This window comes from Trametes versicolor (genome assembly GCF_000271585.1).
Source record: "Trametes versicolor FP-101664 SS1 unplaced genomic scaffold TRAVEscaffold_7, whole genome shotgun sequence".
In the NCBI taxonomy this organism is placed as follows: Eukaryota; Fungi; Basidiomycota; class Agaricomycetes; order Polyporales; family Polyporaceae; genus Trametes; species Trametes versicolor.
The window spans coordinates 529,811-556,686 of record NW_007360327.1 but is presented as its reverse complement, the minus strand read 5'-3'; the positions used below and the strand labels follow the sequence as shown (position 1 = coordinate 556,686).

Genomic DNA, 26,876 nt, shown 5'->3' with positions numbered 1-26,876 from the left:
GACGGAGGGAAATGGTCGTCGGTGCGTTGGGCCGGACCGCTAGCAGGTGTCGGGATTGGTGGCATTCACCCGCTGGAGGCCGCCTCGCCGCCGGAATGACACGGCCTCGCTGTGGAAGGCTCCTGTAAGATGCGGAGAACGAGACGGGCGATGTCCATGTGTGCTCCGAAGGGCAAGTCCGATTCCGCCTGTTTCCGCATTCGTCTGGGTGTGTCAGGCTGTTACAAAGAACTTCTCCATTGAAACCTATGGGAATATCATGGAGTGCTAGGTTCTGTGTTGTCCAGTCAGCTCCATGGTGAACTACACAGAGCAGAACATCCGAACTTACTTGCCAAGTTGGAGGCGTCGAAGAAGTGGCACTCGACAAGCGCCGGTGGGAGCAACTCCGGGTCTCGGTTGATCCCGGAGTCCTACCGCATATGGCAAGTATCTTCGAGCCGTTCAACATTCCGAGTCCCGCTTTCCGAGTCCCGACCTGTCCCTCACCTCCACTCCGAACAATGCGTGACTACTTCACGCGAGCGTTCAGCTTTTCGCTCATTTCCTTACACACCGTATGCACAGTCAACCTCGTCCTGCCTAGGGTTGCCGCACATGGATTCGGTTGAAGTGTCCCGAGGGCTTATCAAAGCATGTGTATGTTCAACTGAATTAGGAGTTAAGTTTCAAGCCCTCGATAGCTCAGTTGGAAGAGCGTGAGACTGTAATGGTTACCCCTGGTCATCTCAAGGTCATTGGTTCGATCCCGATTCGAGGGATTCTTTTATCCCTTTCAACCCGCAAAGTCGCCGGTTCGATCCCACCTCTACCGACTCTTTCATCTTTTCATTTCGGATGCCGTTGGTTCGATCTCAGTGGACAGTTACTTTAGTGACCACCCTCACAGTATACCAGGGGGATGAAAACGAGCTCGTATTCTCTAGTACTACGTATCTCTCCTTCGCCGATTTACCAAACCATCAGCCAGCTCATTGGACGGTAAGGCGGCCTCCATTGCCCTCTTCGCCGCCTCCCACTGTTCATCAAGCCCCTCCTCCCACTGCCATGCCCACATGTCATTGATCTCCCGTCCGAGGTCATCCAGCTGCTCGCGCTCATTCTGCTGCGGCACGCTCTGCTCCTGCGCGGAACCAGCGAAACGCCCGGGTGCGTTGAACTCGTACATCAGCCCTACGTCGCGGGCGCGCCGCGCAACGTCTGTCGTGAATGGCAGCCGGACGCTCTCGAACGCCTTCAATGCCGCAGATGCATACGCGGTGTTCTGCGCCAGACGAGGGTCCGTAAGGAGGCGGCCGAGTATGTATGCGTCCTATGGCGTGGGGTAAGCGGCGGCTGAGATGCTAGGCTTCGGTCAAGATGCGCACCTCAATCGCTTGACCGCCTCCTGCACCGAAGTTGGGTGCCATTGCGTGCATCTAGAGCCGTCACAAGGTCAGCCAGTGTGGTTGCATGCAGCGAGGAGCGCAACGCACGGCGTCCCCAATCAGCGCGACGTTCCCTCGAACAGCGAACGGAAGGTCCGTAATCGTATGGATCGCCGAACGGGTCGGTTTATACACGCACTGTATTGGAGGTCGGTCAGGCCTGTTTATACTTTTAAAAAAAGGAAATGGAGCGCACGTCGAGCATCTGCTGCACCTCTGGCTCCCAGGACGTGAACTGCGATAGGACCTCTTCCTCGGGCACCTCCGTCACCCATTTGTCCGTATAGTGCGTGCCCTCCCCACCAGGTTCCCTACAGAGAGCGACGAAATTGAGACGGGTGCCTTCGGATATCTGGTAAGTGATTATGTGCTAGAGGCGCGTTCCAGGGTGAGCCATTCAACAATAGTCATGGTGTCCGACAGTACCTTTCCCTTCCCTGAATACTGTAGGGTGTCAGTGTGCGGAATAAGAGCGGCACCCGGGGCCGGTGTCGTAAGCTTACGCAGAGAACCGATCCGATAGACTTCGTTGTGTGCTGCCGATTCTTCCTATACAGCTTGGTCGTCGGTATCAAGCAGCGATACGCGTGGATACCCGTCCATCTGGGGACCGCGGCCTTGCATCGCGTGCACCTATGCCACGGCTGATCCTCTTCGGGTGCAGGCGGACACTCGATTCGGTGTGCACCAGCGTACATACAGTGGCGCGTCACTGAGTGAATCCCGTCTGCCCCAATGAAAACGTCGGCCTCCACTTCGGTGCCGTCGGCGAAGTGTATCACGATCGAGGGACCCGAGATGTAAAATGTGAGCTTCTTGGATGTGTGGAGCACGTAGGAGCTGGGGAGGCTGCGCAGGAAGACGTCGAGCATATCGCGTCTGTGCATCGTTGTGGATCCATCTACATTTGATCTGTCATCAGCACGTTCAACCCACGTCGTTGCAATGCTACCATCGCGACTCACTGGGGGCGAGGACGCGTGCGTATGTGTAGCCTTCGCTAGGCTGATCCGCCTTGCGCGCCACGAACGCCGGCTCTGTCGTTATACGTGAGCATTGCATCTCGTACTACGCTCTGACATCACTCACTCAATTCTGTGGATCGGCTGTCATAAGTGCCACTCTGGGATCGCGCCGCAATGCCCGCCAGTTCGTCGTACAATCCCAAATCGCGCATGATCGCCCACGTCCGGGGCCACACGGTGATGCCAGCCCCAACGGTCCTGACTTCGCGGTCGGCCTCATATATGTTGACCTCGACAGGTGCTTCCGGGTTTGAGTATCGGTGCAGAGCGACAGCAAGCGTGAGGCCAGCGATACCACCACCGCTGCAGTAAAGGCGTCAAGATCATATATGCGACGCTGCAGATCATGAAAGGTAGTCGCCATATTGCAATCCTGAGCCTTGGGGGAGACCCTGGATCGGAGGTCTGCATCTCTAGTTGAGGTTGAGCGTCCAATCAGTGAAATGTTACGACGTCAGAGGAGTCTCCGGTAAACGATCGCTCAGGCGGGTACTCACTACAGGGAAGTGATAAGCGGACCTAGAGGACCAAGGGCAGAGAAGGTCAGGCCCTGCGCTCGCCCTCGCTTCCCACGACATTGTCCGACTTGCCAGAACCAGCCTGAGCACGAACCCAAACCTCCGCACGAATACTATAAGGCACAAGGGTATTCTGATGGTTTCTCATGTGTTCTAGCATGGTTATCTTGCTAGATTGTCCCATGAGCTGACTGCGATTTCCACGATATCTACCTTCTCTAGGTCTATAGAATGTCAGATCGAGAGCGCCCGCTGCACTTATACCACTCACCTGTCTAGCGGCGATATCCCTGGTCCATTCATAGATGTAAATATTTGTCTCCGCCCCGTACTCCACCGCCGGGGAGTGCCCGCACCCATCTATGATCTTCACCTCCACCTCCCTGTATACGCTCCTTGCCAGACGGATCATGTTCTCGTATAGGCAATGCTGGTCCGCCGTACCCTGCACGATCAGAACCGGCAGATCGCGCGCTTGCTGCTCCCAGACTTCGTATGGCTGCGTGCGGGAGAGGTGATTGCACCGCACCGTGCGCGGTTGCAAGACAAACGCCCCAAGCCACTTCAGCCTCTCAGAAAACGGGAGAGGCTTCCCAGGGGCGGCGCACGAGTCGACGAACTTTTCTGCAGCACTCGAGACGTCGTCGGAGTTGGCAGAGAAGAAGAGAGGGATGAGATCGCCGATGAGCGGTGGGGCGCATAGAGGGTGGTACTTGGTGAGCGAAAGAATGCCTCCGCCGATGTAGAGGACCCCGGAGAGGAAGGACGGGCCGTATGCAGCGACTACGTCTACGACTACACTGCCTGTGGAGAATATGAGCGTGTTAGAGAGCCCGGTGCAAGGTGAGTGAGCGTACCTCCGAGACTCCAACCAGCGAGGAAGGGTTTGCTGCAACCGAACCCATCGCAGACTGCCTTGAAATCCTCTGCGAAGCGTATCGACTCGTAGGACTTGGGGTCGAGTGGCTTCCCGCTTCTGCCGTGCCCGCGCAGATCGTATCGGACCAGATGGAAGTCGCGAAGCAAGGCCGGGTCGGAGAACTGGTTGTCCCAACACACTCCGCTGCTGGCCAGTCCGTGTATGAAGACGATAGCGGGCTTGGCAGAGTTTCCAGCGGACTCAGCATAGATCTGTGTATCGTCCGCAGAGACAAAGGTACGTTCTGTGATCGTCATGAGGCTTTTCGGAGATTGTGGGTGGCTGATGCGGTAGATGGTACGATTTACCAGGTCTGGCGTGAATATGTACTTGGGGCATCTTGGGCGACAAAGTGAGATCGCCCGAGGCCGAAGCGCTGCGATGTAAGCTGCAGCACGGTGTTGGGTTACTCGGCCGTGAATGTTACGTGAGATGTTGGCCCCCTGGCTGGGCATAGGGCGAAGAAATACGTACTTGAACATATACGGCCTGATACTCTTGCATTCTACATCCGTTTGATCTACGTGCATGACGAAAGCCCGTACCCGTTCACATCAGTCCTCAGCCCTTGACCTCACCAATTTTCGCCTTCTGCTGGGCCTTCGTCAACCTACACAAAGTCAGCCTTCCGGAACTTCAGCATCCAACTGCCGGCCACAGCAGCACACCTACCGACATCGCTTTGATGTCTGAGACGTTGGGAGGAATGTACTATGATGATTATAAAGGGACCCACCGGGACTCCACGTAAATGTGCGGCGGGAGTGCCACATGTTCCGCTGATGGGGATTGTGACAAAGTCGGAGAAGTGTATATAGTCGCGAAGTGGCGGCGACTTTCGGGTGTGCTCTCGCATCTTTCGAGGGCTGCACGTGGATTGCGTCTGTCTAGTTTACATTGATATTGGTGAATTACTCGTCGAGCTCCCCGGCCGTAATCACGTCGTCTACATCTCATGTCAGCAGCAATCACAGGACAAGCCAGCCCAGTACGCACCTATCTTCAATACCGCACGGACGAGCTGCGTCGCGAGCAGGTATTGCTGCCTCTTCGAGATCAGGGGGTCATACACGTTTTGCTTCTTCATGTCTACATCACGCCGTCAATCAACCGCACCCCACCGCGCAAGCAACAAGACACTCACCATTCTCGCTCTTGCCCAAGCAGTCAATCCCAAGCATGGGATTGCCCTCGCGCACCTGCCTGCTCTTCACCTCCGCAAGCGTCTCGATGGGGGAGAGACCGCTGTTCTCCGCAAGCGCGAGCGGGATCGCGTCCAGCGCTGACGCGAATGCGCGCATCGCGTACTGCTCGATCGACGGGATCTCGTCCGCGGCCTTGCCGACTGCGAGCGAGCAGCTGATGTCCGCTGCACCTCCACCGTAGACGACACGGTCATCGACGACCAGGTTGCGCACCGCGCAAATCGCGTCGTGTAGTGCCCGCTTGGCCTCGTCCACGATCTACCGACGCGTGTCAATCCAGCCTGTCGACTTCGGAAGGTGAGGATGGCAAAAACGCACCATCTTGTTGGAACCGCGGACGAAGACGGTAACAGTCCGGCCGTTGGCGCACTCCTCGATGACGAGCATCTTGTCACGCGTTGTGCCGAAGGTCACTTCCCGCACGACACCTGCACGGCCAAGCTTCTCCTTCGTGAGGTCCTCGAACCGAGGAACGATACGAGCGTTGGTCGCAATCGCAATGAGCTGCGATGTATGTTAGCCGACACAAACTTAAAATACCTCAAAGAACCAACCTCGATCTCGGGTCCACCGACCCACCGCACAGCAGGGAGATCGTTCTGCATGAGCAAGTGGTTCGCCTCGTCGTCGAAGCCCCATTGGCAGATGACAAGGTTCGCGCCGGTGTCCTTGACGCGCTTGATCATGTCCTGGAACTTCTCCTTTTCATATTCGCGCAGCTTGTTGTACTCTTCCACGCTGGTGATATCGAGCTTGTGCTTCGTCTTGGGACGTGGCGGCTCGAACGGGCAAGTGAGGATGGCGAGCCGCGCGTCGTGCACGCTGCTCGGCATTTGTGGGTGCGACATGTCCTTGTCGATGAGCACGCCGCGGATGAGCTTCGTGTCCGCGAGCGAGCCGCCGACTTTGCCGTCGACCTTGATCATGTCGAAAGGCACGTCCTTGCGGTCGAGATCAGCTACAGCCATCACAGCTTCTACCGCGATCTCGGCGAATTGACGATGCTCCTTCGACACACTATAAGATGGTCAGGACCTTTGCGCTTTTTACGAGAGAGAAGGCTAGTGCTCAATGAGAAGATGAACGTACATTTTGCTGCCAAGACTGGTCATAGCAGTCTTCAGCAGGTTCGTGGTGTCCTCCTTGGAAAATGTAACGCGGTCGGAGATGTGGTCTAGCTGCTCGACCGCGACCTTGCATGCGCGGTCGAAGCCGTCTGCTATCCGGATAGGGTGAATGCCGCGGTCAAGGAGCTCTTCACTCTGCTCAAGGAGGGCACCAGCGAGAACTTCGATGCGGGTTTAGTTTTGCAATGCAAACGCGATTAATTGGGCAAACGCACCGACAACACCCGTCGTGCCGTCGCCGATCTCATCGTCCTGGCTTTTTGAGAGCTGCACAAGCAGCTTCGCGATCTGGTGGTCCACCTCCATTTGCGAGAGGATAGTTGCACCATCGTTCGTCACGGTAATGTCGCCATCGGGGGAGATGAGGATCTTGTCGAGGCCTATATGCGTTCATTGAGCAGGACGCGCGTAGAATGCTCCGGTGCACGTACCTCGAGGGCCAAGAGACGTGCGGATGATGTTCGCGACCGTGCGCGCAGCAAGAATATGTGACTGCATATCCGTGAGCAAACAGAAACATCAGGGAAGCTGGCACACAACACGTACTTTAATTGCTTCTGTGCCATGGCTCCTCGTCTTCCTGGCCTGCTCGCGCAGGATGATGAACGGCCGACCGTACTATAGCCAAATGTTAGAGCACTGCAAAACAATCGGGGGGTGTTCGTTACCTCGTCGGTCGCGTACATGGCTTGCGGTTCTTGAGACATGATGGAGACGCAAGAGTGGAAGCAATGGAGTCCAAGGGGAAGAGACCAGAATCCTCGCACTCCCTAGCGCCTGCAATAATCGGGATGGACGCGTGACAGTCCACTTTTGGGTCGTTACAGTAGCAGTCACGTTCGCGTCGGTCACTGCAGTGGAGGAGGCGGCTGCGCGCCATGTCTCTCCCCTTCACCTCGACTGTGGATGTTTCTTCTCGCGCTCGCAGCCTTTCGCTACCGTCATTTGGTAACATAGCGGAATATACATCCCTGATACGTAACTGGATCATAACATGGCTCTGGGCTCGCGCGGTGCAGGGCCCTCGTTCCAAGGACACACCGAGTTCGACATTCTCAAGAGCTCACATAAGTAAGGAGGGGTTGTGAGGACAGACATAGCATGTAGGTATTCTAATATAATTGGTGTTTGTACAGATTTCTCCGCGAAGATGACGACGTGGATGAACGTCAGCTCTCATGGGATGACAGGCTAGCCAAGAAGTATTATTCCGCACTCTATCGAGAGTACGCCGTTTGTGATCTGAAGCATTACAAGACGGGAAATGTATGTAGCATCCCTGGCATGATCAGTTCCCGAACTCATGCTGATGGGTTGTGAAGTTTGCTCTACGATGGCGGACTGAGGAAGAGGTCCTTGCGGGAGCTGGAGAAACGACCTGCGGCAACACGCGCTGCCGTGTCCATAGAGAATTCCCCGAAGAGGGAGACGACATTCGGCCCGCACTCACTACTCTCGAACTCCCTTTCTCATACCTCGAGCATGGAGAGAGCAAATTCGCACTTGTGAAGGTCGTCCTGTGCCCCAAATGCCTGAAGAAACTCATGTACAAGCGCAACAAGGAGAAGGAGGAGGCCAGGAAGCGCGAAGAAGACCCCGGCGCCCAAAACGCGGAACGGTCTACAAAGGATAAACATCGGAAGAGGTCGCGTTCGCACGAGCGACGTAAAGACGACGATGAAGATACCTATCGACGACATGGTAGTACGGAACCTGATAACCAGGGACATAAAGACAAGCGGCGGCGTCATTCTCTCTCACCCCGCAGGAGAGAACATGATCGTGGTGGCGCCTCCTCTTCGTAGCCTCCTCCTCGTAGTCAACAGATTGTCCAGTGGATTTAACTTGCGTCAAAGTAAGTCACGTTCAACCAGGATAGTCGCTGCTTCATCTCATGCAGAAGATAGCCAGCAACTGTACGGGAATGGGGACGTTTCGATACAAACCCGATATCGAGGTGCTTTGTCTGACACCGCTTGACCTCGCCAAATTGTCTAGACGTGCTCCCCGCTCGCATGAGAGTGGCGGCTTGTGACCACACCGGTCTCTTGGATCTCACTGCCACTACGTGCGGCGGCCCTGCATAAGCCTCTCAGTCTCGAGCCAACAGTGAGCTGAGCCACGGATGTGCTGCCTCATCGCGGTAATCACGTCTCCATTCCTTGATATGCACACGCATGCGCACATGCCCAGCACTGCGACTGACTTCCATTCGCGAATAGAAGTGGTTGTATTGATTCGATCTAGCGTACGCTATCGCGCCCTGACCCTCCCCGGGCAGAAACCTCAGAGTCATAACAGGACCAGAAACAAGAGGTACAGTCACGATTGGCTGGCACTTGGCTTCTCGACCCCAGCCTGTGCCCTGTCCTGCTCCGCTTCGGGATCCACGAAGGGCCAGCGCTCCTCGTCTGCCAGCACGCCCTTCCTCTTGCCAGTCATGCCCATGATCTGATACTGCGTGCCCATGCCGGTCGGGTCTACCAACCTCTTCGCCGCCTGCTCGATCTGTTTCTTCCGCTCGTCGGTCTTGGCGGAGGTCGTAAGTGCGTCAAGACGCGCCTGCAGCCCCATGCGGTGCAGAAACATCGATTGGGAGAGGGGTCCGTGGTGAGTGACTGTGTATCCTTACCGTCAGCACCAGGTTGCGAAATGGTACATGCAGAGAAACATACCCAAGTCCGCGGTCGCATCTTTCAAATACGCAAAGTCGACGTTGACGGTGAGATCACACTCTCCGGGGCGGTGGAAAGCATCTACAATCTTGTGGTCTTTGAAGGCGCGGAAGGAGTTCCCGTAAACCTTTTCCCCACCGTAATCGATGATGAGCGCGCTGCCCGCCGATCGCGTCTCCTCCGACTCTCCATCACGGAGCAGCTCGCCGACTTGACGGGCGATCTTGAACGACGCCGGTGACACTTCGATACGGGAGCCCACCGGGAGCTTCTGGAAGCGTGCGGACGACAAGCCCAGAAGAGTCGAGGATGGCGTGGGAGACGGCGACAAGACTTGTCGGAACCGGGCTCCAGCGATCAGAGGAGGCGCTTTTGTCCCGAAGTCCAATGGGGAATTGTGACCCGGTCTCAAAATGGTCTTCGCGGCGGCATCCGGTCCTGAGGCAATGAGCACTTCTTGCCATCCATGATGTGTTTTCTAGCGGCGAAGGGTCAGCAAGCACTGAAACCAGAGAAGCTGTATGCATGCGTACTTGGAGGAGATGGAACGGGAGCGCGTCGAAGAACTCGTGCGCGAGGACCAGTGTGAATTTGCTGCTGTCATGCGGAACCTGGTCCACAGCGTCGTGCCAGTGCAGCTGCCATCCGTGTGTTTTGGCAAGGAAGCTAAGTTTTGCATCCTGAGCGGAGCGCATGGTCTGGCTGGTTTCCACGAGGTGGATCTCCTTGGTGGCTGACCTTGCTGCAGGGAATTGTGAGAACACCTGGAGCACACTGAGAGTCAGAACCAGTGTGACCGTATAAAGTGAAGTGTGCTCACCCTCAGCACATCGTGCATAAGCGTACCGCGGCCTGGCCCAAGCTCGAGGAGACGGATTTCGCGACCGCCGCCGGCATACATCCACTGGGAGAGTAGCCATATGCCTAGGAGCTAGTGGCAATGCTGGGTGGTTGTTATCACGGATGCTCTCGTAGGTCGTGTAGAACGCCCTACCTCGCCAAAGACTTGGCTGATCTCCGGGCTTGTGATGAAGTCACCGCCGGAGCCTATGACGGGCTTCGCCGTCTTCATGTAATATCCCGCGGTGGGATGGGCGAGACACATTTGCATGTACGTTGCAAAGGATATTGGCCCTGTTGCCTTCAAACAAGTTCAGTTGCATTGCGCGAACATATGTCAGGAGACGTGTGCAGGTACGAAACGACGCGTCTCAGCACTCCCTGACATCACAGCGAACGACGCATAGGTTCAGTTGGACGCCCGAGCAATAGTGCGCGATTGCTACTTAGTTGCATGCCACGGTCCATGGGATACGTTATGTACATTTCCGTACACACGCGGACCACTCCCTTTTGACAGCATGGTTTAGGGAGACATACCTTGATGGTATCCAGCAGTATCTTCTCCACTTCAGTAGGGGCCTCAGAACCAGTCGCATACGCCCGTCTTTGAGATAGGACACTCTTCGCGGATGTAACGCATGCATTGTGGCGCCTCGGTGAGGCCGCGAGCGTGTCCATCCGCAAGCTGTTGAGCAGGCTCCGGCTCCGAGCCCAAGTCATGACGGACATTCCTCTATCGCGAGACAACGTTTGAAGCTTCTGATGAGTCGAGTCGGATCAAGCTGTACAGCCAGCCAGTCAGAAGGTGCGAGCGAGTCAATGAGAAGGCCGTGCGAGATGAGCGCGAGGGGCAAGAGGTGGCAGGAGGCGTCCAGTCGCGGGGCTCGCGCACCGCGCGAATACGCGCTCGGAGCCGATCGTGACTTTGCTTGCCCACTTTTATACTCTGCCTCCGACGCTCACTGTGCTTCACCAACCACTCGCACATACACCACTCCAGCTCTCGTAGCCTCTCCTACACTCCCGCCACCACCTACAAAGTCTTAGAAGCGCAAACAACCTTCCCCCCTAAAATGGCTACCCGTACGTTTGCAGACTTCGGCAAAAACACTCGATCGGATTTGCTCATCTCCGCGCGCAGGCATCCAATTCGAAAACAACAGCGATATCGGTGTTTTCAGTAAGCTGACGAACAGCTACTGCCTGTGCGCCATCCAAGGCAGCACCAACTTTTACTCCGCGTTCGAGAGCGAGCTTGGGGATGTCATTCCGATCGTGCACTCCAGCATTGGTGGGACACGGATCGTTGGCCGGCTAACAGCTGGTACGTTCTTCTGTGCATGCTCGCGCGAACTCGGAACTTACCTCTTTATGAAAGGCAACCGCCATGGCCTCCTTGTTCCCTCCACGACCACGGACCAAGAGCTCCAACATCTCCGAAACTCTCTCCCCGACGCCGTCGCGATCCAGCGCGTAGAGGAGCGCCTCTCTGCGCTCGGAAACGTCATCGCATGCAACGACTACGTTGCCCTCGTCCACCCCGATATCGACCGTGAGACGGAGGAGATCATTGCCGATGTCCTGAAGGTGGAGGTTTTCCGGCAGACGATCGCGGACAACGTGCTTGTCGGAAGTTATGCCGTGATCTCGAACCAGGGCGGGATCGTTCACCCGAAGACGAGCATACAGGATCAGGACGAGCTGAGCAGTCTTCTCCAAGTTCCTCTTGTGGTACGTCCCAGTCTTGTAGGTTCTCGCTATCTTGCATGGTCTGATAAGACTGCTCTCTTAGGCCGGAACCGTGAACCGTGGTTCCGACGTGCTGGGTGCGGGACTCGTGGTGAATGACTGGTGTGCATTCACCGGGCTTGACACGACGGCTACCGAAATCAGCGTCATCGAAGCGGCCTTCAGTGCGTCTCTTTTACGTTTCATGGGCTATCTGCGGAGGAGACTAACGTCATTTCTCCAGAGTTGCAGGGCCAGAGTTCGGCAGCAGTCATTGGCGAGATGCGCGATTCGCTCATCGACAGCTGGGCGTGAACGTTCGTTCGGCGGACATGGCTTCCGGGTTTCCTCGTGCGTTGTATCGATTCCGATTCGTCCGTGTTGTGTTGCATATTGGGGGCAAGGTCAAGCGCAGTCTAGTCATCATGTATCCCTACTACGAACTCTACGACACCAATGTAGACGTATGTTTTTTCTGCCGTCTCACAAAAACCTCTTACGATCGAGAAAAAGCCGGCTGAAAAGGACGATCGGAGTCGCGTGACCGACGCGAGGCACGCGTTACCGTCGAGGTCCGCAAAACGCGGTGCGCGACTCGGCGCGGTTCCACTGACTCGGCTCTCTGGCAGCACTCGTTTTGCCTCTCCTGTCTCTCCTCCCTCCGCCCATCTCTTCCCATCCTCCTCCTCCTCGCACTGCTGCTCGGAGAAACAAGATCCGGGCTTTCCTATGTCGTTGGACAACAGCGCCCTGAATGGCGCCGTCCATGATGCTGAACAGCGTTCGGCCTCTGCACCCCCGCAGGTTCCCCCCGGATCCGCCGCCCAGCGCCGACCTGTCGAGGGGGATCTGCGCCAACGTCTGTTAAGTAGCTCCGTCGCAGACAGCATAGGCATCCCAGATACACCCCCTCTCGACCTCATGCCTCAGCTCCAGCGCTCAGGGCCCTCCATCGTGAAGACGCGCACCGGTAGCGTCCTCTCGCGTGGATTCATCCTTAAGACCGATCACTACCCTTCAGGTACGCTCCAGAACGCCTGATGTCGTACACGTAGGGCCTCATTGATAGCCTTCCGCAGGTCGAGCCCTCGATCTTGACATAAATGTCCATGGTGCTCCCAACTTCCGGGCGCCCAGACAAGGCAGTCTGAATGTCTACGGTGTGGCCCAGCCACGTACCCAAGGCCTGCGGGCCATTCTATCGGTATTACGATGCCGTCCTAAGATACCCAATTCAACCCGAGTAGTTTGGTTCTGCACCCGTGAAGAGCCGCTAGGTACGTTCTCTCCCCGTTATTGGCAGCTAGTCAGCTAGTTGTAGTGGCGAAGCCATTAGACGTCGGCAACTGCTCTCTCCCATCTCCACGAATCTTGAATGAATGTTGATTTACACCCCATTCGTTCCTGAAGTGTATATTTCCGGACGTCCCTTCGTTCTCCGAGATTCCTCAGAACCCCGAACAGCGCTGAAGCTGTCTGACCGTGCGGAAAATCTCGAAGACATCGAGTGTCGACTCAAGAACGACATCCTTGCTGAAGGTAACAAGTGAGTGCTGACATCTCTTCGCAAGGGCACTGAGGGTAACACATATGGCTAGGTACGGAGGCTTGGTGCTGACGCATAACGAAGTTGGTGAGCAAGTAGTGGATGTGCCCACTGGCGCACAAAGGCTAAACAGTCCTACACAGCCTCGGACGCTAGCGAAGGAGAAGGAGCTATTCTACCAACATGGACTGCTGTCGACACAGGCAACGTCAGAACGCAGCGCGAGCTTATGGAGAATATGCGCAAGGACGGCTGGAACGTTGAGGTAGGTGGCATACATCATCTCATGATTTTCCTACGCTCACGATGCACCTCAGTACCACCGGTATGTCAGTTGCACCCATACCGTCTGCCCCGCTAATCCACCGTAGAATCCCGATTTCCCCAGACCGACCAATCGAGGTCAGAGAGATACACCACACTTGTATCTACTAGTCCTGACCTTGTTGTAGGACAGCTACCTTGATGCGTACCTCCGCGTCATCAAGGAGACCGACCCTCTCTCCACGGCATTGGTGTTCAATTGCGGCATGGGAGCTGTGCGTACTACGTTCGCTATGGTTGCTGCGTGCATCGTTCGTAGGAAGCAACTGCTTGACCGCGGACTAGAAGACCCGTATGCCACGAGGTCCATAGGCTCACGATCCGGTATCAGCACTGTAAGCGCGCTACCAGACAAAGTCATTTTATTTACACTAAACTATTATATCCAGCCATCTGGCCTAGCACAAGCTGTACGTAGACCCCAAGAACGCTTTTTTCATGGTCGTGTAGCTAATCAAATGCGAGTAGCCGACGAACGCAAAGATTTTGCAGGCGTTCGAGCAAGCCAGCGCCCAGCAAGACATGAATCGCTCACTACTCCGAATTACTCATATCCTCCAGCAACGTATGTGACGTTACAGGGTTGTGTCATACTCGCTGCTCACCGAATTTTGCTAGAACTCGACACTAAAAACTCTCAATCAGCCATCGAGCTGCTACTTACCCACTCATCCCTCTTGGAGGCACTCCGGAAAGCATATATGGGCAACTACGGCGTTATACTGAGTCTGCTCGGCTGCTTGGAGCACGGCGTCAAGGCGAAGAAGCTCGTCGACAAGGTCATCGACGTCTGTGCGTCCTTCGTCGTTTACACCCTGCTGTGCTCCGGATACTGACTAGTGTAATAAGGCGACCATGTGGTTAACTTGAGAGAGGACATCTTCACGAACAGAATCAAGTACTCGCTTACAGCAGCTGCGGACAACAAGGAACGTGAGAAGTACTTGAACAAAGCTGTCAAGTCTCTCGAGAAATAGTGAGAGCGCCGAATTTATGGGTGCGACATGGACTGACGAACTTCGACATAAGCTTCTTCGCGATCGCCTTTGCCAACTACGTGGAGTTGGCTGACGACTTCAAACAAAGTTTTGCGGATTGGCTGAAGGTAATGAGCCAACAACAATCTATTGCCCGTACACATTGCTCACCAATACACTATATCACAGCCAAGAACTGAGATTTGGACGTAGGTGCTCGTGAGATTTCCAGTTGTATATTATGCTGACCAGACGCACAGCCAAGTCACCTTCCTACGAAAGTCCCATGGGTCGAGGCTAAACGTCTTTTCACCCGTCAACGATCTTTCTGCACTCTCGAAGACGGGTGCAGCTGACCGTGCTCTGCTACCTGGTCAGCAAGGAGATCTCACAATCGCCGGTGGCCAGATCCTGGGGGACGAGTATTCCGACCACGTCGTGAAGAATCGTAGCGGTATCATCCTCCGAGAGGGGTACGTCGTTCATGGTGTCCACGGCTGGCATATATTAATGGCGCTTACTGTTTAGCACATTGCTGAAGTCCGATCAATGGCTCAGCCGTTCCAGCCATGTCGCCCACGGCGTACGGGGTGCTATCAACTTCCGCAACATCCCCGGCACGAACATTTACGCCCTTGGTCAACCGACGCTGGAAGCTATCGACGAAGTCGTGCGTAGGGTACAGGCCGAGAACCCAGAGGCATCGCGCATCATGTGGATCACTCTTCGTGAGGAACCTATTGTGTATGTCAACGGCGCGCCTTACTGCTTGAGGCGAGAGCGGTTCTCGTTGCGCAACATGAAAGGTTGGCGCCTCTTATCTTACGAAGTTATACAAGTACTAACCATTATTGCGCGAAGACTACGGTGGTATATCGGCCACACGTCTCGAGATGCTTGAGGAGAGGTTCCGCGACGACGTCGTGAACGAAGTGAACGCCTTCGGCGGACGGTGAGCATCATTGTGTCCCTATATGCTTTCTCTTCTCACGCTTTTATAGTCTGCTTTTGCATACCGAGACTCCCGACGGCTCTGTCGTCCCCATCTGGGAAGAGATCGACAGCGAGAACATCATGGTCCTGAAGGACGTCATGGCGGAGCGCAGGCACGTTGCGGAAGGTGTCGAGCTTGGATATGCGCGTATACCTATCACCGCAGAACGGCCTCCAGACTTCTCCGACTTGAGCGAGCTCATCGAGGTCATGATTCGATGCAACACTTCTGAAACCCCGATCATCATCAACTGTCAACTGGGTCGTGGCCGGAGTACGCTTACTGCGGTACGCTAGCATTTTGAGGTTGGGCGACAGTGGGCTGATAATAGGTTCGTTTATAGGTCATTCTTTTGCTCATCAAGCAGTGGCTTGCAAGAGCAACTCGTCTCAGAGATCCATCGACTCCCAGGCCACTTATCAGATCGCTGACGACCTCGTCAATGACGGAGGACTTCGTCCCTCGCCACACTCCGCGCCACTCCTACCAGATCATCAACAGTGGGTGCCTTCGTTCTAAGTCCCCCGCATACACGCGCTTACTTTCTACATAGACCTCCTACGCGTCATCCGCAAGGGCCACAGGGTCAAGCAGGCAGTAGACGACGCCATCGACCAGTGTTCAGAAGTCTTTAACCTCCGGGACTCCATCGAAGAGGCCCGCGCCCGGGCAGAGCAGGCGACGGATGAGCAGCAGCGCCGCACGTCCGCGCACCGCAGCCTGCAGAACCTCCGGCGGTACTTCGAGCTCATCATCTTCCAGTCGTACCTGCAGTCGATCGAGCCGGATACGATGCAGACGCACGAGTCGTTCGAGTCGTTCGTCAAAGACCGTCCTGGTACGTTGCACACCAGTCCGAGAGACTAGAGAGACGCTGAAGGAGTTTGTAGTGATCAAGACGTTTGAGAAGGAGCTCATGTCCGAGAACCTAAACACACTGAAGCCACTCGAGCGTGTCGATGTCGCGGACGGCGTGCCGCAGCCGGACGAGGTACGGCAGGTGGTCGCGAACCGCTCCGGTAGCATCCTCTCCGCGTCCACCATCCTCAAGAGCGACTTCTTCTCGAACCTGCAGAAGATGAGTCTGCCTGAGTAAGTATCCCTTTAGCGTTCTAGCGTTAGGGACGTGCGTGTTGACTTTTCACGGTAGGCGGATCGAGGGCTCACCGAACTTCCGGAGGGCACCGCTCGCATTGCGATTGGTGTCGTCGCCTGCATCGCCGGGGTCGGAGTCGGACGGAATTGATTTCGTGGCCGCTCAGGCGGACAAGTGGGTGTGCGGCAGGTACGTGACCATTCGCCGCTCGCCGTCCGTCAATGCTCATGAATGGATTGCAGTGGCATGCCAACTGTGGAAGGGTGAGTACTGACATATGTCAATTGTTGCATGCGTCATCTGACTTGTGGGTAGCTTGAGGAGAGCATTGCACCGAGTGAATGCGCACCCGGAGGGCAACAACTGGGTGTACTGGACGTCGCTCCGAGAGGTGCGGATTTGCGTATATATGGACCGGAACTTTGCTGACATCAGGTCAGGAACCGGTGATCTACGTTGCTGGCCGCCCGCACGTTCTCCGTCTCCTGAACAAGCCGCTAGAAAATGTCGAGTGAGCCGAACCCAGTGTTGATTTGTGGTCCATCTCTCACGTAGGCTGTGCCAGAGCGACCGGTGTCACCACAGCGATGGTGGAAGGGATGGAAGAGAGCCTGAAGCGCGACATCCTGTACGAAGTGCGCGAGGGCGAGGGCCGCATCCTGCTGCACGACGAGGTCGAGGAGCGGCCCGGCGTGTTCTCGATCATCCCGATCTGGGAGACCGTCGAAGAGGCAGACATTATGACGCCGCGGGACGTGTACAACCTCATGGTCAAGGACGGGTACAAGGTTCGTCGGCCGAGACCCGGCTCGCCGGTCATCGTGATGCTAACGTCAATCATCGCAGGTGGACTATGACCGGGTGGCGGTGGTACGTCGTTCGACCGAGGCCGTTCCCCGCATTCGTCTGACCGAGCTTGTTTCCAGACCGACGAACAGGCCCCGCTGCCGGGTGCGCTCATGCAGCTGCTCACGCGGGTGCGCTCCGGGCTCCAGAGCGGGCACGCCGCGGACTTCGTGTTCAACTGCCAGATGGGCCGCGGGCGCACGACGACGGGCATGGTCACCGCATGCCTCATCGCGACGACCACGACCTGGGAGCACGAGCGCGAGGCCGCGCTGCAGGACGACGAGCAGAACGCGAACGCGTTCGAGACATACGACTCCATTGATGGCCCATCAGAGGAGGAGGCGTACTTGCAGGGTGAGCTTGGGCCATCATCATTCGGGTGTGTCGGTTGTGCTCATGCAATACTGTTGGCAGGCGAGTATAAGGTCATCCTGCAACTCGTCAGCGTGCTCTCGCACGGGAAGCTGGCGAAGCGCCTGACGGATCGGGCGATTGACCAGATGCAGGATGTGCAGAACTTGCGCAAGGCCATCTACGAGTGAGCTGCGCGTTCCTTACACTCTCCGCTTGAGACCGACATGCTGATGGTGGTACGACTGTGCAGCTACAAGCTGAAGGTCGATGCCTGCGAGAAGGGCAGTGCAAAGCAGCGCAAGCTGATGGACATCGGCGTGAACTACCTGTGAGGGCCCCGTTCGTTCCATGCAGCTGTGTTTGATTGCTGACCCTGTTGGCGGTGCCCGATGCCGATGCTTTCCAGGTACCGCTACGGGACGCTCATCGTATTTGCAAACTACCTGGTCGAGACGCGGGAGGCCAAGTCGGACGAGGTGAGCTTCCCTGCGTGGTTGCAGGAGCGACGGGAGATTACGATGCTTCTTGGGCGGCGGTCGCTGGACTGAGGGTGCGATATTTGAGTGTAAGATCTAGCTACGATATCTTGTGTCTTGCTTGCCCTGTCTTGTCTTTCGGTAACATACAATGATGGCCAAAAGTATCTCCCCACCCCCCAACAAGCGTCTATTCCGGCCCATTTTGATTAACAATCTCAAAGTGTAAAATAGGCATATAATGTAGGCTCGTAAACCAGCCTCACGATCGGATGCGGAAGACAATCGTTCCTCCCGAAGGGAGGCTGGGTTGAACCTCTTGTGAGGAGGGGTGGTGGTGACCCCCGTGGGAACGACGCGCCAAAAAATGTCTCGAGGCCACTCCTCGCGCACCGATTTAAATTTACGCAACGGATATTCTGGAGAAAATATGGGTCGGCTCGCGGCACCGAGTGTTCTGGACAGGATAGCTCTATGTTATGATATTCCGCACATAACCTGCCATGCAGCTCTCGACGACGCAGGGCTTCAGCCACCCATTCAATGTCCGCTGACATCTCTTGACATCTCTCACCCCCGGAATTGCAACTCAGCCGTTCACACGGGGGTCACCACCACCCCTCCTCACAAGAGGTTCTAGCCTAATATAATGTGTAGTATGCCCCCGCCCATAGCACAATGCAAAAAATGACAGGGAGATTCATAGGCTCTTTCCCAAGATTTTGAGGCAAAATTAAAATGACCCAGGGGCCTTGGGGCCTCATAATCAATACCATATGGTAGGTACATGACATAGCAAGCATGCAGTGGAATAGTTGTAGCCGTGCCTGGAAACTGAGAGGTATACGTGAAGTGAGTGCTGCCTATGTCCCAGTTGTTCATGGCAGAGGGAAAATCCCAGCTGCCTGAGGATTGATGTACATCACAGACAATACCCCGAGGCCCTCTACAAAAATATGTTAGAACTGTGGGGAAATGCTTGCATAGCTCTGAACAAATTCACAAGATGACCTCCCGCACATGGCAGAGGTCTTTGCCGCATTGTAAACTCTATAGAGAGGGTTTGAAGGAAGCATTACACCGGCCTTAAGCGTTAATCACCGCGAGGGGCTTCACTAATATTTTCTAACGAACTGTCACACTTGCATTGAGTTTTGGGAGCATTGTAAAACGAAGATGCCTTGAAAGGTGAGATGTCGAAGACTCGAAGCTACCCTCCAGTAGTAGCGCCCGTTGCGCGCGTAGGCGTTTACACCTCGACGACGCTCTCGCGAGTCAGAACTGACACGCCCGTATGGTTTCCAGCTCCACCCTGTACTTCAGCAAGCGTGTACCGTGCCATGTTCCTGGGGGTTTCAGAAGACAAGTTCCATTGGGAATCGAATAAGCGCCAAAGAACGGTGAATGACCGTCATTCACAGCGGTAAATCTCGCGCTCGATAGGTCCGCCGAGATCTACTGCTAATTAGCAGTGTGAATTGGGCCCAAGTCCTAACCGCCCGCGCCCTAACTTTTGGCCATCACTGTACGAACGCATGCTGCTGTAGCATCAATATCATGATGAGCGAGGCCCGACACCGAGCTTGGCCGAGGAGGAGGGGGAGAAGAGGCGCCCGGGGAAGAAGGATAAATATCAGTCGCCGTGGCAGCTGCACGTGATGGGAGAGCTGGCTCACCGCCTTGAAGGCTCCTCGAACTGTTCCCGCCACCGCCAGCTGCGCTCTGCCCGTCGACGTCTCCGCTCCCCCAATCTCCCCCCTCCTTCCTTTCTGTCCTTCACCACCATCCTCGCCGCGCACACCGCGCTCGACGTTCCACACGACTCCGCACGCACACGAAGCCGCCCCCGTCTACCTACACCGCCGGCTGGTATAATTTCTTCTCACACCGCCTCAACACCGTCGTCGCCCCTCATGATGACCTCGCGACGTTTTGCGCGCGGTCTCCTTTTTCTCTCAGTGACTGCCGTTCTCCTTTCATCGGCGCATGCACGCCCGGCCCTTGAAGTTGCCTTTCCAACGCCCACCCTTGCCCCCCATGCAGTAGCCCGCCAACTCTTCCCAGGTTTCCCCGCGTCGTCCAATACTGGGACTGACACTGCGGCAGCTACAGCGTCCGCCACTGGAACTGGAACCGGGACGGGGACTGGAACTGGCACGGGGACCGGAACGGGAACAGCCACTGCAACAGGGACTGGCACCGGTACTGGTACTGGAACGGACGCCAACGGCGGCGCCTCCGTCACCTCTGGGGGGACTGACAATGTCACCCAACCGTCTGATACCGCGGGGCAGCCTTCGAACACTTCGGCGGGGTCAGCTACCGATGCGAGCGCGACTGCTAGCGATACGGCCGCGTCGAACACCTCAGCCCCAACCCCTACTCCCACCCCCACCCCAACACCTACTCCCACTGTGAGCCAGTCTCTGTCAACAAATGCAGAGGGCGAGGCGGTCACCGTCATGGTCACCGTGACGCCGACGGTCAGCGGCAGCTCTGCGTCCGCGTCGAACACTGCGGGCACGGACCAATCTGGCAACAATACCAAGCCGAGTGAGGGTATCAGCAAATCGACCATCATCGGTCTCTCCGTCGCTGGAGGAGTGGCGCTGATTGGCATCATTACCTTCGTCGTTTGGAAGTTCACCCGCAAACGGTTCACCGACGACGACTTCGACAGTGAGTACCACCCGTCTTTCGCTCTCCTGAACAACGACAGTGTCCACTGCCCGAGATCGCTGCGCACTGGTATCCGCAGGCGAACCCGACCTCGCACTCGGACAAGGAAGACCGCAGTTTGCTTTTCCCCATAAGCGGCATTAAGCGAGATGTCGCCCGAACCCTAAAATAGGGCCCGTGTAGCCGTGACGACTGCGCGCTCTCCGGATGTGTACTCTCTCCGAGCATTCCTGCTGACCACCGTGCTGCAGACGAGGCAATCAAGTGGCCCGAGCTGAACACCCATGGCGAGGAGCCCTCGCACGCGCTCCCCACCAACAGGACAGGCGGTGCGGGCTTCGAGACATCATCCCAGGTCAACCTCACCCGCCCCGATTCCCGGGCGGGCAGCATCGCCCCTTCCGCGGCTGCTTCGACTGTTGACCTCTATGCCTCCCGTGACCCGTACGCAGTGCCCCCGCTTCCCCACCTGAACCCGAACGCCACCCAACCCTACCGCGATGACCCAAGCGGGGCTTACTACGACAACGACCCCTACGCAACTGCTCCTGCGTCCGAAGCGATTCCGATGACGCAAATCAACCGCGGACGCTCCCCTGCTCCCCAGCTCGCATACGGGTACGTTGACGGCCGGGCGAGTCCCGGGCCGCAGCAAGCTCTCGGCGTCGACCCACGGGTAATGAGCCCAGGACCGGGCGCGCTCTATGGCGGTCGTGCATCACCAGGACCCCAGGCTGGGCGTATGTCTCCAGGGCCACAAGCGGCCTACGGACCCGGCCCAGGGTACTAAGAACGCTCGCCGGCAGTAGAGTGGGTGGCTGGACCATGCACAGAGCACGGTGTAGTGGGATGAAGGGCGGATCGGAGGAGGGGCGGATATAGGCTATGGCGGAGAGGCCGGCACAGGCACGTACACTTGCGCGGTCGCAGCGCCCCGAGCTTGGATCTCGGGCGCGCGCGCCGCGCGTATCGATACCCGCGCAGGTCACTTCACGCGCAGATTCTCAAGTCAAGTGGGAAAACTAGGCGCGCCCGCGAGCTGTGGGCTGATACGGTCCCCGGAGTCGTGCGCTAGGAGAGGGAGCTGTTAGGGCTGGACTGAATGTTGTGCGCACACTGTCACTGTCGTTCCTTGTCGTTACGTCTAATGCAAGCTGTCGGATTGTTGCATGCAGGTCACCCACGCTCGAACGCTCGCTCCGGCTGCTGCGCGGTTATATGCGCACTAGTCTTGTCCCGCTCGCAGGCGCGCTGCCGTCTTGTTCCCGCTTGTGTCTATAGTCTTTCCCCGCCCCGGTCTGCCTACGTTATCCGTATCTCGCTATCGCCCACTGTCTTCATCGCCCCGCCTGTTTTCATATCGCACATTCCCATTCCTCACGAACCCTTGCGCCCCACGCGCGTCCCCTCCTTCGGACTTCTACACACCTGCATCGCTAACTTACGACAATATACCGCATCTCGGGACGTTCGCTACTTCCTCTCCATCTTCTTCTATTCCCGGATCTAGACGCCATCGCCCTCTTCCTCCTCCGCTTCTCGCGCTAATATTTTGCAGTGAAGTTTTTCATAGTTGTGGACTTGTACATACGTAGCACGCGTTCGGGTCGTCTGCGCCCTGCGCTGTCGGCCGCTTGGCCTGTAGGATGCGCACGGATCCGAATTCAAGAAGCAGCAAAAGCGCCCTCGTGTATGTTCGACGTCGGTGCTGAGCTGAGCCGCTGTGGATCAATGCCTCCGGTCCAGGGTCTGGTCCTCAGGTTCGTATAATAAGGAGAAGCAATGGGTGATTCACACCACAGTACGCGCGCTGGCTGGGTTGAGTTCGGGCTGGGTGGCTGTCGTTCATGATGCTTGGACTTAGTAACGATGTTTCCGCCGGAAGTACTTGCATAGGCGGGCCAACTGCTAGTGTATCTTGCACACCTCCTAATTAGGGCCGCGGAGGACCTCACAGAGCTCGGCTAGTAGACGGCGCGCTATCACATTACAGCAGCCGTTCATTAACGTTGCCCCAGATCTGCCAAAGTGCTCGTGCCTCCGCCCTGGTTCCTGGGCCCCTCGGAGCTAGATCGACGCCCTCTCGCCCCTGCAGCGGCCCCAGCCGGAGGAGGAGGATCGGACGAACGTTGTTCACTCCACGGCCGCGCTCGCCGCCGACGTCGGCAGCAAACGACGTTACCCTTTTAATGCGCCGTCGGACGCCACTCGCCGCCGTGTACGCCTGTGGGTCCCCGGGCGTTCACGCTGTCGCGCTGCGTTCACTCGCAAGTCTTGGCGGCGCAGCGGAGCATATGGATCCGTGTGTTCGTCCAGTAGTGCGGCCGCGATGACCGAGCTTATGACGTCGTGCATGTAGAAGGTCCCAGTGTGAGAGGAAAATCCACGACATTCATCCCGCCAGTTATTGACACGACCCGGCCTTGCATGGTTCATATGAGCAGAAAAGGCCGACGCTAGGACGCTGGCTCACGGCAAACAAAAGACGAAGCCAGTCAGCAACCATCGCGAAAACGAGAACAGGCTTCAATCGACATCGCACACGTACGCACTGGAATATCTAAACACCTATAAGACGTCGAGCGCATCACGCACTTTGACGCGACGCTGATGATCAAGTGCTTCGAGTGAAAGAGAGAATACTCACCTCCCCATCCATTCGCATCTTGTGCAAGATACAAGGCTCGCCCGCTGGTTTGATCCCGGGCGGTGTCGAGCCCTGGCATCGCTCCTAAAAGTGTTGTACTTCTCACTGCGGCGCAACGCGGAGCGCCAGGTGTGGTAAAATCCATACCTCCCGCCCCGGCGCCGCGCGGCGAACTGTCAACCCCGACCTTACCAGATGGCTTGCTCAGGGGAGAGAAGACGCCCTTGTCGTCAGGTGCGGATGCCTCCTCTTGCATCATGCTTCAAGTTAATAAAGAGAAAGGACTCCCCGTGGCGGTAAGTAGGCGTCCGAGTCCGTCCGCGACGACGGAGGTCGTGCTTTTCTTGGAGGCCGTCGGGTGAGAGGTTCGTACATTACCGTCTTACGCACCGAAGAGCCGATGCCAGTCGCTTAAGAGCGGGTGGGTGCGGTTACTCGGGTCGCTTGCTGTATTTAACAACGGTGAGTGATGGGCGCTCATCCAGGCAGGGTCGTGCTCGACGTCCGTGGGGGGAGCGAGCGCATGACGCCATATGGCCATGAGAAATGGTTGCCATGCGAGAAGCATACCGTCCGAGGACGAGATGACGTGAGAGCTTGGAATACCACAAGCAGCCTCGGAGGGGAGAGAACCCAATGGGAGACGTGCTGGCCTGCCCGACGCCGCGCGGTGCACATGGACGCTTGGCTGGCGGTGCGCAACCGGCGTGCTCAGCCTCCGAGTTTAGAGGACACCCGAGGGAACTATCACTCCAGTCTCCGCGTCGCAAATAGGTGATTCAGGCGAAGTGGCCGTCGGCGTAGAGGGTATGCTTGAAGCCCTTCTTCGGAGGCCAGCATGTGCTACTTCAGCCGTATATGCATAGAGCGGCGCCGCTCCGAATGTTGGGCGGTGTATCTTTGCGTCCTGTGAGTCAAAATGGGAAGATCTATCGCCTGATCCGCTATGGAGGGGCTCCTGCGAGCTGTGCCGTCAAATTGTTATGGTCGATAAGCAGTGGCGCGGCCGTTGAGGGACCGACCACCATTTCAGCTCGGCGGCGCAACTCGCAGTGAGACAGGGACTCTAGAATGTAGCCTATGAGAGGAAAGCGAGTGAGCACAGCAAGAAGAGGCGTAAAAGTTACATACCTAATTTCACCATGATCAGAGGGTCGCGGAGATGGCAGGGACACAGTGGTTTGCCATCTTACGCCAGTGCGGGTATACGACCATGTTGAAGAGCATAAGTCCAGACTGGGACGCGATGAGGGTCAAGAACTGTCACTATATGATCATGCTTCGCTGTCGAATATGTCCCCCGATGCATTCCACAGAAAGTATTATGGAGCACACGTATGGAGTGAGGCGGACAGCAAGGGAGTCAGTGAACGAGACTCAGACGGTGCGGTGCGAAAGATGGTGTGCGCTTGATGAGTGTGCAGATCAATGATGATGCAGGGCTGCGCCCAGCGCTGGGCGCGTGAAGGTTCGCAGCACGACGCGTTGTCTGCTGGGCATTGTATAGTTCTGACAGAACGCGGTTGGGCTGGGGGACGAGAGGAAGAGCGACGGAAGGATGCTACTACAGGCACGTTGGACGCTCAGGCTGCGGATGCGGGGGACGGGGGAGGCGTTGCGGGGGCCGGGGGTTGCCGCAGCGGCGGTGATGGGATGCGCCGATCGGTGCGGCGCGTGTGCTGGGTTGACCGCCGCCCTCCTGGGCACTGCTGTGACGCCGACAAAGGGCGGAGTGCTGCTCGGGTCCTTCGCGCCATAAAACATATACAGCTCGCGCATCATGGCGTCCAGACCACCCTCTCCTTTCCCCCCTCGCTTGCCACTCTTTTTCGCCCGTGTCTGCGACTCGGGACGGCTCTCGACGCGACCGCGTTCCTCGTGCTTCCATCTGCCAGCCCGCCTTTCCCGACTTACCACCTGACCGCCCTCCGACCCTGGCCCTGGCCTAACAAAAACACCGACGCCCTCGTCCCCCGTTTCCGACGCGTTTCGGAGCCCTCCTCCCTTATACCCCCTCCATACCCACCCATACCAGATATCCAGGATGCCCCAGTCCTCGTCGAGCTCGAAGCCGCGCTTTACCCTCTTCTCCGTTGGCAGGAACAAGGCCAGCCCCGCACGCGTCGCGAGCAGCAAACGCGCGAGCTTGAGGCTCAGTGCCATCCGCACGGAAGCCCTCAAACTCCCTGCGTTCGACTTCGCAGAGAGCGCGCGCCCAGACTCCGGCGAAGCGCGATGGGAACAAGACGGCGGAAGCAGGTCAGTTCCATCTTTGCTTTCTATGACTGCGGGAACAGAACCATCGCCGAAGTTATACCTTGATTTGTTGTCCGTGCCCACGCCAGGATTCACAGGGCCAGGCAATGTCTTCTCCGGTTGCTGTGCCTTTTGCGGCCAGGATGTGCCAGTGACCAGCCATGTGCCTTCGCTCCCACTCCTCGCCGCCCCCGCAACAGGCGTGGAATATATGCAAACGCCTCTTGACTCCCCGCTACCACTACCTGAGCATATCCGTCCGCTACTTCACCAGCCTGCCGCCCTCCTTCACTCTCCACGTGTGTACACCTCTTCTAACCTGATATCATCATAGCGCCGCCGTCGATACCCCGTCTGAAGACGTCAGCGAGATACCCGTGCCGGACATGAAGGATACGGCACTACCACCCTTGCCTCAAGACGCTGCCCCACAGGCTCATGCCAGGTACGTACTGCGATCATGCGTTTTTGCCCATATACGGATTCCCGCCGTACCCGACTCGTCTATTCACTCTCTCATGATGCGGATCGCCATCTCCCCACACCCGGTTGCGGCCCTGCCATGCAGTTGAATTTCGCGACATAAGTACTGACGTCGCGTTTGCGCAGCGCGTCCGCACCTCGTCCCCGCCCAGCTGAACGTCTGCCTGCTCCCGCATCCGCTGTCGACGCAAGAATACCCCCTCCGCCACCAAAGTCGGGCCCCTCGAGATTGCCACCACAATCGTACGTCGCTCCATTCTATCCGTTGCGGTTTAGCCCGGGGCTACCACTGCTTCCGCGCCGTCTCGATCGCACCCGCCCATTTTCAGACTATCCGCTCTTGTGCATTCCTATTGCATTTAGCGCCCGCGGCCCCGAGCCCCATGCCATATAGCATTCCCCTTGCGCGCACGTAACTCAAACCTCCTTTTCACAGCACACCCATGCCCCCATCACGCAGACAGACACAGGCGCCCCCTGGCCCGAACATATTCAGGCGAATCACGAGCAAGTTGCGCTCCTCGAGCACGCCTCACTCGCTCGCGGACCCATCAACGTCCGCAAAGTCTCCGCAGGACGCACCCCAGCGCAAGCGCTCGGCCCTGCGTATGCCCGCAATGCCGAAGGCCCCCGTTCCTGCAGCGCCGCCCAACGACTTCACGTCGCGCGAACAACGGCAAGCGGCGCTCCGTGCGCGCGGGCTGCTCCCTCCGGTTGCTAGCGCATAT

General features: G+C 57.0%; 8 protein-coding genes and 1 non-coding gene across 9 annotated transcripts; 5 read left to right on the top strand and 4 right to left on the bottom strand.

The window, feature by feature from the left end:
* Positions 1 to 673: 673 nt before the first annotated feature.
* On the top strand, positions 674 to 761 carry TRAVEDRAFT_t124. Its single transcript has one exon. It is a non-coding gene; the product is annotated as a tRNA-Tyr (tRNA).
* Positions 762 to 928: 167 nt separating this feature from the next.
* On the bottom strand, positions 929 to 3,030 carry TRAVEDRAFT_37799 (FAD/NAD-P-binding domain-containing protein; the record flags this gene model as incomplete). Its single annotated transcript, XM_008041016.1, has 8 exons — positions 929 to 1,312; positions 1,368 to 1,418; positions 1,476 to 1,565; positions 1,624 to 1,797; positions 1,931 to 2,328; positions 2,393 to 2,464; positions 2,517 to 2,755; positions 2,972 to 3,030. 8 exons carry the CDS (start codon positions 3,028 to 3,030, stop codon positions 929 to 931), a joined length of 1,467 nt encoding a protein of 488 aa, XP_008039207.1.
* A 53-nt stretch (positions 3,031 to 3,083) lies between these two features.
* On the bottom strand, positions 3,084 to 4,146 carry TRAVEDRAFT_37798 (alpha/beta-hydrolase; the record flags this gene model as incomplete). The annotated part of the gene is made up of 3 exons (XM_008041015.1): positions 3,084 to 3,113; positions 3,242 to 3,774; positions 3,828 to 4,146. The coding sequence occupies 3 exons, from the start codon at positions 4,144 to 4,146 to the stop codon at positions 3,084 to 3,086; spliced, it is 882 nt and encodes a 293-aa protein (XP_008039206.1).
* A 582-nt stretch (positions 4,147 to 4,728) lies between these two features.
* On the bottom strand, positions 4,729 to 6,973 carry TRAVEDRAFT_29433 (chaperonin-containing T-complex subunit CCT5). The gene is made up of 10 exons (XM_008040918.1): positions 6,890 to 6,973; positions 6,768 to 6,839; positions 6,653 to 6,713; positions 6,437 to 6,601; positions 6,184 to 6,382; positions 5,649 to 6,111; positions 5,413 to 5,598; positions 5,034 to 5,352; positions 4,886 to 4,978; positions 4,729 to 4,835 (listed from the first exon to the last, which is right to left on the bottom strand). The coding sequence occupies exons 1-10, from the start codon at positions 6,926 to 6,928 to the stop codon at positions 4,801 to 4,803; spliced, it is 1,632 nt and encodes a 543-aa protein (XP_008039109.1). The 5' UTR covers positions 6,929 to 6,973; the 3' UTR covers positions 4,729 to 4,800.
* A 145-nt stretch (positions 6,974 to 7,118) lies between these two features.
* On the top strand, positions 7,119 to 8,163 carry TRAVEDRAFT_65189 (uncharacterized protein). Its single transcript, XM_008041340.1, has 4 exons — positions 7,119 to 7,292; positions 7,358 to 7,487; positions 7,544 to 8,076; positions 8,129 to 8,163. Exons 1-3 carry the CDS (start codon positions 7,216 to 7,218, stop codon positions 8,024 to 8,026), a joined length of 690 nt encoding a protein of 229 aa, XP_008039531.1. The 5' UTR covers positions 7,119 to 7,215; the 3' UTR covers positions 8,027 to 8,076; positions 8,129 to 8,163.
* Positions 8,164 to 8,543: 380 nt separating this feature from the next.
* Positions 8,544 to 10,417, bottom strand: TRAVEDRAFT_126649 (DUF185-domain-containing protein; the record flags this gene model as incomplete). The annotated part of the gene is made up of 6 exons (XM_008041339.1): positions 8,544 to 8,839; positions 8,897 to 9,374; positions 9,430 to 9,660; positions 9,717 to 9,827; positions 9,891 to 10,037; positions 10,277 to 10,417. The coding sequence occupies 6 exons, from the start codon at positions 10,415 to 10,417 to the stop codon at positions 8,544 to 8,546; spliced, it is 1,404 nt and encodes a 467-aa protein (XP_008039530.1).
* Positions 10,418 to 10,796: 379 nt separating this feature from the next.
* Positions 10,797 to 11,974, top strand: TRAVEDRAFT_168964 (eukaryotic translation initiation factor 6). Its single transcript, XM_008041338.1, has 5 exons — positions 10,797 to 10,822; positions 10,881 to 11,063; positions 11,118 to 11,470; positions 11,532 to 11,652; positions 11,712 to 11,974. Exons 1-5 carry the CDS (start codon positions 10,813 to 10,815, stop codon positions 11,780 to 11,782), a joined length of 738 nt encoding a protein of 245 aa, XP_008039529.1. The 5' UTR covers positions 10,797 to 10,812; the 3' UTR covers positions 11,783 to 11,974.
* A 257-nt stretch (positions 11,975 to 12,231) lies between these two features.
* TRAVEDRAFT_59033 (uncharacterized protein) lies at positions 12,232 to 18,257 on the top strand. The gene is made up of 31 exons (XM_008041337.1): positions 12,232 to 12,488; positions 12,547 to 12,744; positions 12,878 to 13,013; positions 13,066 to 13,100; positions 13,157 to 13,278; positions 13,331 to 13,338; positions 13,385 to 13,415; positions 13,466 to 13,672; positions 13,727 to 13,747; positions 13,806 to 13,902; positions 13,956 to 14,129; positions 14,187 to 14,313; positions 14,367 to 14,442; positions 14,504 to 14,523; positions 14,575 to 14,787; positions 14,843 to 15,120; positions 15,176 to 15,266; positions 15,316 to 15,595; positions 15,652 to 15,808; positions 15,862 to 16,146; positions 16,199 to 16,400; positions 16,459 to 16,593; positions 16,647 to 16,667; positions 16,720 to 16,795; positions 16,845 to 16,915; positions 16,970 to 17,192; positions 17,251 to 17,274; positions 17,331 to 17,607; positions 17,668 to 17,791; positions 17,858 to 17,935; positions 18,014 to 18,257. The coding sequence occupies exons 1-31, from the start codon at positions 12,389 to 12,391 to the stop codon at positions 18,153 to 18,155; spliced, it is 4,029 nt and encodes a 1,342-aa protein (XP_008039528.1). The 5' UTR covers positions 12,232 to 12,388; the 3' UTR covers positions 18,156 to 18,257.
* Positions 18,258 to 19,800: 1,543 nt separating this feature from the next.
* TRAVEDRAFT_149589 (uncharacterized protein) lies at positions 19,801 to 21,534 on the top strand (the record flags this gene model as incomplete). The annotated part of the gene is made up of 2 exons (XM_008041336.1): positions 19,801 to 20,762; positions 21,014 to 21,534. Coding segments are annotated over exons 1-2 (1,287 nt in total), but the record flags the coding sequence as incomplete, so codon positions are not given.
* Positions 21,535 to 26,876: the final 5,342 nt, after the last annotated feature.

Excerpts from the sequence above, each read along its gene's own strand:
- TRAVEDRAFT_59033 (XM_008041337.1), top strand. The coding sequence starts at position 12,389 with ATGCCTCAGCTCCAGCGCTCAGGGCCCTCCATCGTGAAGACGCGCACC. Across the intron at positions 15,121-15,175 it reads CTCGTTGCGCAACATGAAAG|ACTACGGTGGTATATCGGCC; the intron begins GTTGGCGCCTCT and ends TATTGCGCGAAG. Across the intron at positions 15,596-15,651 it reads GCCGGAGTACGCTTACTGCG|GTCATTCTTTTGCTCATCAA; the intron begins GTACGCTAGCAT and ends GTTCGTTTATAG.
- TRAVEDRAFT_29433 (XM_008040918.1), bottom strand. The coding sequence starts at position 6,928 with ATGTCTCAAGAACCGCAAGCCATGTACGCGACCGACGAG. Across the intron at positions 6,714-6,767 it reads ATGGCACAGAAGCAATTAAA|TCACATATTCTTGCTGCGCG; the intron begins GTACGTGTTGTG and ends ACGGATATGCAG. Across the intron at positions 6,602-6,652 it reads CACGTCTCTTGGCCCTCGAG|GCCTCGACAAGATCCTCATC; the intron begins GTACGTGCACCG and ends GAACGCATATAG.
- TRAVEDRAFT_65189 (XM_008041340.1), top strand. The coding sequence starts at position 7,216 with ATGGCTCTGGGCTCGCGCGGTGCAGGGCCCTCGTTCCAAGGACACACC. Across the intron at positions 7,293-7,357 it reads ATTCTCAAGAGCTCACATAA|ATTTCTCCGCGAAGATGACG; the intron begins GTAAGGAGGGGT and ends GTGTTTGTACAG. Across the intron at positions 7,488-7,543 it reads AGCATTACAAGACGGGAAAT|TTTGCTCTACGATGGCGGAC; the intron begins GTATGTAGCATC and ends TGGGTTGTGAAG.
- TRAVEDRAFT_168964 (XM_008041338.1), top strand. Across the intron at positions 11,064-11,117 it reads CGTTGGCCGGCTAACAGCTG|GCAACCGCCATGGCCTCCTT; the intron begins GTACGTTCTTCT and ends TCTTTATGAAAG. Across the intron at positions 11,653-11,711 it reads CGTCATCGAAGCGGCCTTCA|AGTTGCAGGGCCAGAGTTCG; the intron begins GTGCGTCTCTTT and ends TCATTTCTCCAG.